The sequence below is a fragment of the Dendrobium catenatum genome, unplaced genomic scaffold, assembly GCF_001605985.2.
Source record: "Dendrobium catenatum unplaced genomic scaffold, ASM160598v2 fragScaff_scaffold_1574, whole genome shotgun sequence".
Taxonomy (NCBI): Eukaryota; Viridiplantae; Streptophyta; class Magnoliopsida; order Asparagales; family Orchidaceae; genus Dendrobium; species Dendrobium catenatum.
Window position 1 is genome coordinate 546,188 of NW_021320036.1, and position 12,456 is coordinate 558,643.

The 12,456-nt window shown below is 33.8% G+C and overlaps 1 protein-coding gene across 1 annotated transcript; it reads right to left on the reverse strand.

Moving 5' to 3' along the window:
• Positions 1-437: 437 nt before the first annotated feature.
• LOC110108198 (COBRA-like protein 1) lies at positions 438-8,133 on the reverse strand. The gene is made up of 6 exons (XM_020838737.2): positions 7,853-8,133; positions 5,609-5,688; positions 5,027-5,483; positions 1,415-1,574; positions 1,042-1,319; positions 438-964 (listed from the first exon to the last, which is right to left on the reverse strand). The coding sequence occupies exons 1-6, from the start codon at positions 7,965-7,967 to the stop codon at positions 672-674; spliced, it is 1,383 nt and encodes a 460-aa protein (XP_020694396.1). The 5' UTR covers positions 7,968-8,133; the 3' UTR covers positions 438-671.
• Between the last annotated feature and the right edge of the window lie 4,323 nt (positions 8,134-12,456).

Below are 12,456 nucleotides of genomic sequence, written 5' to 3' on the forward strand. Positions count from 1 at the left end.
CTAAATCAAGAAAACTATTCAGTATGGCATTCGCAAATCCTCAAATTTTTTCGAAGAGTTAGGGTTGTTGAAGTTTTTGATGGCTTATATCGTCTGTGTTATATCGTCGCCACCGGGAAATTTTTTGGCTAGTTTTGCATATGGTTTTAAATTATTCTGTGCGGAGATCGGATGCAGGACGTCGTCTGAAGACCAACCAGAATGCGCCACGTCAATGATATCGAACCGTAGTACCAAGCGATATCGAACAATACCGAGCAGCGGTACCAAGCAAAGGGGCGACGTGACGCATTCTAGTTGGCCTCTGGACGGCGTTCGGTGTCCGCACAGAATAATTAATCTCATTTGGTACAACTTTCTTACTTCTTTTTAAAGCAACTTTTTAGTAAAAACAATTCTTGAATTAGAAATTCTTGTACAAAAAGTTGATTTAAAAATCAGTAAAAACAGATCCCAAACAAACCTTTATTCATCCTTAGGCCTAGTTGAAATACAGTACATTTTTTCCTTTATCACAATCAACGATTGCAGTAATCAAACTCTCTGTTTTCACTTAAATCACTAATATACAAAGAAGAAAATTCTTACAACTTAATCTAACTTCATGAACTTGCAGAACAGAAACAAAAGACTAGACCAAGACGGAAAATTTTCAAAGTAATCTATTTCTCCTACACATAAATGAATAAACATGCCAAAGTTGTCCAGAAGACCAGCAATCGAAGAAGCACTGGCCTAAAAGATAAAGGACCTGTATTTGGCAGCCATGGATATGCATCTGGAGCTGGCATCACACAAATGTCACCATTGAAGTATATTCGTCGAGGGAACGCCCATCCCTTCTGGAACGTGAAGGTCGACGCATCCTTGCGGAAAAGCAGCTCAGATTGAACATTTCCAGCAGGACCAGCTTCCATGAGCAGGTCATTGTAGTACTTCATCCCCCATAGCATTGCAGTATCATCTATGAAATCAAATTGGCAAACAGAACAATTAAAAAACTAAATTTTTTTGTCTGGAGATCAAGGTTTCAGTACGTACTTATGCCGCCATAAGGAGTAAGGGACTTGTAATCGAAGCTAAAGATTTGTGTGATATTATCAAAATTGGGATGCTGGACAACTAGGTTCCACTGCGAGTAGTTCATCCTGTAGTTGAAATTGGTAATTGTGATTTTCGCTCGCCAATATTCTTTGTAGTTGAGCTTAACATGCCAGTGAATCCTCACAGGGCACATATGAGATGTGCACTGAACTAACGGTACAAGGCTGCTTTTTCCAGGGCCATTGACCACAGAAGCGAGATAAGGCGAATCTCCCCTGAGAATATAGATGAAAAGAAAGGCATTCAGGTTATTCTCTACACTGTAATTGTACTTGAAGGTAAAAGATTCTAAGATATAACAGATTCCTACTCCACACAGCTCCCAGGTTGAGTTACGTTGTTTTGGCAGCCACAGGAACATGTTGGGCAGTCAACAATTGTATCATTGTAGAAGGATGAGAGAGAGACACAGCATGAAGGGGTCTTCTGAGAAAGGAATTGGGAATAAGTGCAGGTAACGTTCCATGTCACTGAAACAATAAATAGCAGACCTTTCAGCTTTCTGATTTGAAATATGATTTGTTTTCATGAAGGATCATGAAACTAATAAGAGTAAGCGTAGATGGAATTTCAAAAGCACATAAACATAATGCATATTTTGATTCTCATTATTGAGAGGGATCTAAGTTTCAACCATAAAACAAAAGCATTCCTCAAATATGTAAGATACTTTAATAGTCTGAGCCCTATGCATGATCATAGAATATTAATGCTTTGTCAGCTCCGAAAATTCACGTTGAAGCCTCTCCGCATCTCCTTTCCTTTTTCTAGGGTTATCGAGGAGAGTTTTAACGAGTAGGTTCCAGAATAATTTTCTGAAGACATATTGAGTTTTAGATAGGACATTATCCAGAGATTTCGCCCTCATTTTGCAAAAACTGAGTTCAAGTTTCCTATAGGTGCAAGCTCCTATAATCAATTACCCCTCCCGGTAACGAGAGAGAACTTTCAATTAAGGCTAGTCATCAAACATACGTAGTATCTAGTTTATAATAGTAGTGATATGGATATTCGAAAAGTTAATATTTAAAATTAGAAATTTACCACCTTGTACTTAAAGCGAATGGTGGGGGGAATGATGATAAACCCAATCAAGATCCCATGGTTTCGTCGTCCTGGGTCATTACGGTCCCTAGTCTACTTAGTCAGAGGAGATAATTGACTCAACTTGATCGAAGGATCCTTATCAGTAATCATGGGTTGCTTCGTCTAAGGGTACCTTGTAGATCTGTGTTGAATGTTTGTTTAAGGGAAAAATTTTGAATTCACCTTAGCTAGCAGAGAGTTTTGTGCCCTATCAATCATATCATATTGATTCGTTACTCAATGATTTACTAACATTTACCTGTGGTGTCATTTAGCAATGAGAACACCATTAAGAAGACATGTGTCACATCTTTACTAACAAGAGACGGTTTGAGAACAATGTTTAAAATTGCGTATTCGGGTATTGAGGCGTTTTTCATTCGTGAGGCGAGGCGTAAGCCTCAAAATCAAAAGATTGCGTAAACATAAAATGATAAATTTTTTATATACTAATGAGTGAATAATATAAAACATAAAAAAGAATAAGATATGAAGTGAAATCAAAATATCCCAATAATAAGACAACATGAAATATAGTTCAACTCAAAATTCTATCTTTCCCAAATTGCGGTATTCTTTTCATTAACATATAATTCAAATTTCCAAAAATAAATAGCAATGACATATCACATAAGAACTCATAAGTCATCAACATTTTCATCACTAAGGGGTTCTTCATTTGAATCATAATTATGATGAACTGCTCTCTCCCCTTCCTCCTCTCCTATAGAGTCCAATGTCGGGCATTTACTTCAAGATTTATGTAAGTTTTAATATATATAGCGTGAGACGAGGCGGGCCTCAACCAAATTGAAGCGCAAGCCTCATAAAAAAAACTTGAGGCGTAAGCATCGACGCATTTTTTACTAGAATTGCGCAAAGGCGGGCCTCAAGGCGAGCCTCATATTGCGCAATTTTAAACTATGTTTGAGAATGAATCCTACTGATATTCTCGGTCAAATATTTGCTCTTTGTGAGCTAAAGTGATTTTCAAATTTGTCCACCTTGACAAACTGTTGCAGAATGTGAATGAGTATTTTTCTTTAAGTACTTAGGTGTTTTATTTTAATATTAAATATTTATATTCTTAATGTATATGAAATGTTTGAGTTTTTTGGGGAGAATTTGAAAATTAACCCCTCCAAATGAGATCTACATTCAACATGACCATCATTGGGGTACTTATGGACAATTTCACTTTATCGGTCGAACCTTGTCGACTTTGTCTAATTGTCGACAGAGAATCGGATTTGTCATTGGTTTTACGTTTTTACTAATGAATTTTCTTGTGATAGACCTTGAAGGCTTAATATGAATGTATGAAATAAATATCCTAGTCGGCGCTACGAACGTATATTTATTTTACAGTTCGAGCCGTGTTGACTCCTATACATTCACATCGAAGGATTGAGCTCGAATTTATGTTCATTTCTTGGCCCGAGATGCATCCTCAGACGCCACGTGTGTGCATAATATTAACCCAACGACACCAAATTCAACTCAATCCGAGCCCAAATGAGTCCAAATCAAAGACCCAAAGCACATTTGACAGGTTCAATACCTAATTTGGATTACCAAAAAGTTTCTAAATATGGCGTTCTTATAGTTGAATCGAGCAGCTCGACGAGACGAATCCAACAGGCCCAAGATCGCTGAATTCTGATATCATTAAGATATTCAACGAGCCCAAGATCACCGAATTATGATATCATTAAGACATTCAAATGCTCAATAAATGATCCATGATCAAGGAATTCAATATCGATCATTCATTCAAATCACTTCCAATTTACCCATGATCTTCCTCCTATTTACTGACCATGCCACTCTCAGAAAATAGGAAAAGAAAAGAATAAAAGGAAGAGAAAGAAGAGACTCCTCGACCACCTCAGGACTTCCACCCGACTGCCAACTAACGCCGGAATTCTGCCCAACTATCAACTGGCGTCGGAGTTCTGCCCAATAGCCGACTACCATCAGAATTCTGCCCGGTCGTCAATTGAAGCCGGATTTTTGCCCAACCACTAGAACGTCGTTGAATTTCCAATCTCTGTTTGTAACTGAATTTAAACCCAGGAGTTGATTATTGTAATCTGATCGCCCTCAATTTTAGGGACAAGTCAGTCATTAGTAATCTAAGTAAACACTAGTGGAATCCTTTCAACTGTGCGTGGCCCCGTGGTTTTTTCTATTCCTAGGTTTCCATGTAAAAATTATAGTGTTACATTTTTTCTTATGTTTGTGTGCTGGATATTCGTACAACGCTAAGACAAAAATTTTCTAACTCTATCGCTGCAATATATTCTAGCCCGCAACAATTATTATTATTATTATTATATAAAAAGAAAAGAAAATAAAAAAGAGAAAGGGAAATTAAAAAAAATGCTTTTTAATGAAGAAGAAAATAAGGCTGTATCTGTCAAGACTCACAAGTGTTTTGTGGAACGAGCAAAAATAAAGCAGCCAAGCACCAAAGGTTGGATTTGATGCCATTTGATCCGTCATGACCTAATTTTAGCCTTTCAAAAATTATGAGGTTCCTTATGTGTATCCTATGGGCTCATTATGCAGAAACATATTCTAAAACATCATAAGATTTACAATGAACTTATGCATTCTTAGCTAGTATTCACCCTTTAAACACTTCTTATTCACATCCCAAACAAACAAAGAAACAACGAGATTATCAGAAGGATTCATTTTGTTTACATGTTTCAGTATAAAGCTCCTCAAGCACCCTAATCATCAGAGTAACAAACAAACAAACAATTACATTATACAAATCTACATATACAAATTATTAGTATGTAAACTAGATCCAATAAATTTAACTTACTCAGTGCTTGGGTTGTTCTCCTGCCATCTTGTGAAACAAATCGGCTTTGCTTCACAATCTTCGCCACACCGCAAGTATAACCTGGCCCTGGAGCCTTGAGAGTAAAATTCTTCGGCACACGAACTGTCTTGTTGTTTGACCCTGCAGAGCCAGCACTAATCTGGAATGCACTAACGGCATTGGGTGGATCTTGAACCCAGGAGCTAAGCACACCTCCTTTGCAGCAATTAGCAATCTGCATGTTATATGGAGTTCCAGGCAAGAGATCGACAACCGTTGGATTCTTCTTGCAGCAATGGGGAATGCTTCCCTTAAACTTTGAGCAATCTCCCTGTTCTGTGGTCTGTGAACCAACCATGGACCATATAACCTCCTTCTTAGCCCATGTCCAGCCTAATATCCATCCAGGTGATTGGATGTGGCGGTATTGCTGGTAGTTGTTTATTGTAACAACAGCCTGAAAGTTCATGCAATTTTGTTTAAGATTATTGCTTTTGATATTGTATTGAAAGCATCGTGAGAACTAAGATTTATCAATTACATAATGAAATAAATTCACAAAAACTGATGCTTCGTACTTACAACATAGCCATCTGGAGTCCATTGCATTATATCCCATTTGATGGTTATGTTTCCATTGGGGTCAAGGGCGTCAAAAGCTTCTGTAAGCAGTAAAATTTTTTTTCTTGGTCAAGTGTTTAAATAGTTCCTAGAAGTTTTTCAAGCAACTAAAAAGGGAATAGATGTTATAATCTCAAATGTATCAGATCTCCTTGTGTACAATTCAAGGCACTGTTTAGAGTGCAAAAAGTAAACTATTAAGGATTGTTTGCCAACAGAAAGATTTAATTCAAGTATGAATTAGTAAATTATGGGGTATAAAAGATTATGAGATTTGACCAAAAAAAAAGTACATCATCGGACATTTATAAGCATAGTTTGTTTAAGCAATTTAATTAACTATTGCATAGTTATATAATTTTTTATTATTCCAACTTGTTAAAAGATAAGAAACTTCTTCAACATCCCCTTTTTTCTTCTTCAGACCAATAATACATTGCACATCCCTGCTACAATTAGAACTCAGAATAGAATTAGCTCTAATCTCCTCCTGTCCACCCAAACGGTTAGTAGTCATAGCCGGTTATGGTGTCCATGGCAATGGATGCTGAAAGGCCGACTTTCTTTACTAGTTAGTCACTTAGTCTGAATCATGGAGCATGCCAATGAGGCAAACCTCTCGACTGTGTATAAGGAGGTCAGGGCAGTGATGCACACAAGTATTGTGAGACTAGAACACCTTACTCTCCTAAGATCGAGTTAAATCAAGCTCAACAAAGGATTAATAAATTCTTGAATTTAGATAAACAACAAGATTATAGATATCTTAGGATTTAAATGTCAAAAAAAAAATATATATATATATATTTGGAAGGATTTAAGTTGAATCATTGTTAAATCCTACCTAAATCTTGCCACCAAACAACTCTTTAAAGCTAAAGTTGAATTATTATCTACCCACTTAATTTTGTAGCAAACTCATAAATAGGTTTTCTTATCAAAACCAACATATGATAGCCACTCGTGTAGTTAATCTTAAAAACCTAGTCTTGTGAACAGACTAGTCATATAATGGAGAAATTATTCTGTGCGAATGTCGAACGCCGTCCAGAGACCAACTAGAATGTGCCATGTTAACCCCTGCTTGGTACCGCTCGGTACTGCTGATGTGGCGCATTCTGGTTGGTCTCCGGACAATGAACTGTATTCGGAGTCCGCATAGAATAATTTGTCCATATCATGAAAGATAAACAATACTTAGATGACACTGTAGCTTTGGTTGTAAACGTTTGACTGCTGGGCAATTGATGTTTTCCTTCGAGTCCTTTTTTGTTTGCTTGTGCTTAGGTTGATCATCTTTTTGTACTGTCTTGATTTTTGTTTTTAGATGAATTCCGAGGCTCTTAGGTATTTATCTTTCATATGTTGTATTTTAGTGAGCTTTGGAGTCATTCTGGCCTTGTTCTTTTTTCTCTTCATTAACACGTAGGCCTCTTATGTATGATTTTATAAAAAATAAAAAATAAAAAATAAAAAATAAAATTCCAACATTTCATCCATTGCTCCATAAACCGCCCAGAAGTAAAATTCATGCAGAAACTGTGAAATGACTCATTGTTTCCAACTCGATGACTTATATTTATATAGAATGCCTCATTGAGCAAATAACAATTACTGGAAACCAAAGTAAACTGTATTTCATACGTTGCTCAACTACCTTTGAAATTAATGAAATAGGCACAGTAGAGAAGTAAGAGCACGTAACAAATTCAAAACTTTCCCGTCAGAATTTGATCAGATCATGAGAAATTGCTTCCGAAGGCACTGAAATATGCTACTCGAAATGATCAAATCATGTTCCAAGGAAATTGTAATCGTTTTTCTTTCCTAATCAATAGATATTAAAATCAAACACTAGTTATTCAACAAGAACAAAACTAACATGTTGCATTCAAGGGAAATAAGGAAAAGAGCTGATCATGAAAGAATACTGACAATCAGATAGCAGAAACATGCCGAACTTAGTGTAAATTTAATTTAATAAAGTCACCAAATTTAAAAAATGAGAAGTCAAATAAACCAAATTATATCCCAAAAAAAATTTCAGGACTCCAGAACTAGGCAAAATTGCAGGATCAATGAAACCCCAAGAACCCGACATCAATGAAAGAAAATAACCATAAAGATAACTTTTATAGGGATTGGAGGGGGAAAAAGATGTTGAGAAGGAGATCGAGAAGGAGATCAAAGATGTTAGGCACGCACCAATAGACTTAAAACTGAAGAAGAGAAGGAAACACACGAGAAAACTGGCGAAATGCGCGAGCTTTGAGATGGATCTGCCGCTATTGAAGGATAAAAGACTGATCTTCAGCTCCATTGCGGCCTTCTCAGCTGAAAGCTTTCAGATCTTCAGTAGAGCAGCAATGGTGGCTAAAGAAGGAAGAGGCCCCTGACTCTTTATCACGTGCCGAATACAGCAAGCTCGTTTTTGCCTGGTACAAGAAGATTTTTGTTATTTAGGTTTGCGCCTTACGAAGGCAAGATTGTCAGAAAATTCGTAACGTAGCTTTTTCTCAATAAGCAAGTTTTTTCTCTGATCGATGTAATTACTAAAATACCCATTGATTATTTTAAATGAAATAAAATTAATATATTGTGCATAATATTTATTTATTTAATAGTTAAAGTTTTATATTTATTGGCTCATTATTATAATATCTTAATATTTAAATCACAACAAAAATATGTGAAAACATATGTATATATTTTTTATTTTAAATAAAATAATTTTAGTATTATTTAAATATTATATAATTAAATTTTAATTTTAAATATTGCAAATATAAATGCATAAAAATTTATCTTATATATGTAAATCTAGCTATATTATAATATTAAGTATAATTTTATTTATGAAATAAGTATTAGTTAAAATATATTCTCTCTTCTTTCTCTTACTTAATTGCACAAAATTTTGAAAAATCTATTTTACAGTAATTTCTGGTAGGTTCATGCAGCAAGACGATAATATATATAGTTTAGTTAAAAAATATAAATTTGTTCAATTAATGTAATTTAATAAAATTGATTTTAAATACTAAAAAAATAAATTACATGAAAACAATAAATAAATAATTTATTCTTCACATATATAAATACACGGAGTAGTTAAAAATTTTGGCACGAATATCAATTTTTATAAATAATCAAATTTTATAAATTTTCTTAAAACAAATTTGTTTTGGATACATAATTAAAAAAGGCTAATTAAATTTAATTAGGCGCTAAAAATAATGTCGGTGATAATGACGTGATGGGCTCAAGTCAATCCATGCAAGTCTCGCACAACGGAGTGAAGCCACCGCCATTATTGGCCGTCCCAAGTTGCTATCAAGCAAGAAATCTCATTTTTATAATAACCGTTGATCTCTACCAAATCATGCAACCATGACCGTCTGATCTCGTGGCCCTTGAAACTACTGGCTCTATTATCAGAGCGATTATTGTGTTCGGACACCAAACATAACTTACGTTTGGTACTTCACCGTACCGAGTAATACTGAACTCTGTACTGCGAGTTCGATACTGAACAATACCGAGCAGTACCGAGTTCAGTACTGAACCATATTGTTCAGTACCGAGTTCAAGATCGAGTAGAAGGTGATGTGACGTATTTTTATTGGGCTCCAAAAGTCACCGAATCCAATAATTTCCCCTATTACCATAGGCAATTTGTTAAACCTTAAATAATATTATAAAATAATTGGTACAAATGGGACCCACATGATTTGCAAATGGAATACAGCTAAGGAAGCATTGAAGCTGGAGCATGGTGGGAAGCCACTGCTGGAAAGCGCGTTCAGCGCTGCCCCTCCCATGAAGAATAATCGAAGCATGCGGGTTTCTGATTAAAAATATTTCTATCATAATATTTTTAAAGGATTGAACGTTATAAATAAATTAAATTAAAAAAAAAAGAGTTCATTTTGTATGCTAAATTTAAATATATTAAATACTTTTTTATGATGATCTAATTTATAATACATAATTATAATTATAAAATTATATGAACAGTTTTTTCTTATTTAATGAATATAAAAAAATTATTTTAATTACATTATAATTTTAAATATGCATTTAAAATTGATTTGAAATGACTTTCTTATTATTTTATTTTTTTTAGACCATAATCATTATTACGTGTTAGAAAATTTGAGTTGGTAGAATGTGTGTAATGCCTCAACATTTTATAAAAATTCATCATGCTATAAGACCAGAACTTTTTGACGTGGAAATCTAGAAAAGGAAAAAACTGTAGAATCTGACCCAACTGAAAAATTCATTATATAACAAAAGACACAAGAATCATTCATTCATCACAGTTGAAAAAGAATATGACTATTTGATAATAAGACGTCTAATTTCTCTTATAGGGGTTATAAAAAAGTTATAGTGTCTGCAGATGGACAACACCCAACAACAAGGCTTGATTTTCCAAATAGGAATTTTAGAAAATAGGTGTCAACAAGTGAACAACTATATCCAACATCATTGTTATATCTTGTCAGAATTTTTGGAGATGGTGGTAATTACTGACGGTGATCGCTGGCAGTGATGGTAGTTCTCGGTGACAATATCTTGTGGTGATTATAGGCAGCGATAGGTGAAAAATATACGAGAGCTCTCTAATTCTTTCATTTCTTCCTCTCCTCATGTGGAGAATGAGACTTTATTTATTGATTTTTTGGGATAAACATTTTGTAATTTGAATCAGAATTCAATACATCATATCGTACAATTCATATCAATTTCCTTTGTCGCAAAATATATTTTCATCATTTAAGTGCCTTAATGATGTCAGATTTGAGTAATCTTGGGCTCGTTAGATTCATCATGTCTAGCCACTCGATTTGATTCTAAGCATGTCAAATTTAAAGTTCAAATGATCATTATTTTAATTTCAATTTTAATTAAAATATTGCTTTGAGATTCGTGTTGATCATATGATTTTTAGAGTTATATCAATCACATTTCTGCTTGACTAACGTTTTCTTATTATTTCATCTTATTTTTAAAAAGTTTTTATGATAAAAATTTACTTTTTATAATTATATTTATAAATGTATAGTTGTTTTAAGAAGATTATCCGATTTTTTAAAAACATCTATATTCATAATACATATATTAATTTTAAAAAAAATCTTTTTTCTCATTACAATACTAAACCCTAAAAAAATTTATTATAATTTTTTCCATAATGATGGCTACCTCACCAAATATCATACCTAAATAACTTTAATTGAAAAATAATAATAGCTTTGACATTTGCTAAGATTTAGCAAAGCAATATGATTGCTAATGTAATAAGAATCACAAATTAACTTCCACTTTCAATTTGTTTCAAATTCCTGGCTATTTAGTATAAATTCTAAGAATAAATTTGTATAGATGTGTGTAGTTCTCATGCCATAACATTAAATAGTTATAAATATTACATCATTTTTGTTGATTCTATTATCTTTTATATTTGACTAAATAAACTAAAAAAATGAGTTTGATGTCCAATTTATTTTTTATTCTATTTAAAGATATTATAAAAATGTTTTTTTAACAAATTCATGATTACTCTATATAGTAATAATGACAGTGAATAACAAATCTTGTTCATGTTTCTTGCTCTCAACATGATATCTCTTACCTCATCAGACAACCTCACAAACCTATACACTATGGCTTTTCCAAGTGATGACATCAACACGATGTTGAAACTTGCTTGAGTGTGCCTATCGCACCTCACCTCCATTTCTCTCAAATTTTTGTTGTATGCATTTGAAATTATTGCTTATTTCATATTCGCATGTCTAAATGTCAATTATTTATGGCATCCTTCTTTGGAAGACTTTTTGGCTCCCCGTAAATCTGATCAAATTAGGTGTCTTTGGATGCTTATGCTATTATTGGTTTTGATCATACACTGCTAACAAACTTGAGTCACATTCCACATCATGAGTCTTTTTTAGGTTATTCTCTAATGCAAAGTTTGTGCAAGTGTTATGACTTATCACCAACAAATTTTTGATATCAAGATGTATGACTTTTTTCTTAAGATATATTTGCCTTACAAACTCATCCAACCACCATGCCTTCTCTCTTCTCCTTTTCATGGCTTTCTCCTTCCACTTCTTAAACAATTCTTATCATCTTAACCACTCCAACTAACATGGCAACGCTTCCATCATAACACCTTATTCACTATGAATTCATACACTGCAGAACTCTACATTAATTGTTAATCAAACCTTATTTCTTAATAAATATTCAACCTATGTTGAATGGTATCTCCCAATGTATGACGAGTTAAATATTTTATTTTGAAATTAGACTTGGGAAATTGTCTTATCCTATCCATTATTAAAGTTGGTTATGAATAGATGCTTTATAAAAAGGCATAATCATGATGATACCATTGAATGCTACAAACCCCGCCTTATCATTAGAGGACTTCATCAATGCATGCCCAAACATAAATTATCAAGAAACCTCCAACCCTATCATAATGCCAACCACCAATCAAATTATCCAACATATTGTGCTCTCTAAAGGGTTGTTAATTTGTTAAGTTAAATAATTTCTTCTTACATAACACCCTTCAAGAGGATGCTTATATGTCCCAATGACCAGGGCTTCATTTATAAAGGTTTTCCCAATTATGTATGTCATCTCAAGAAAGCAATATGTGGTCACAAGCAAAGAGCCATGAGCATGATACCATGAAGGTTTGCCACTTCTGATACAACATAGGTTTTTAACTCGAAATTTGACACCTCATTATTCATTTATTGACATAAGCTTCAAAAACTATTTGT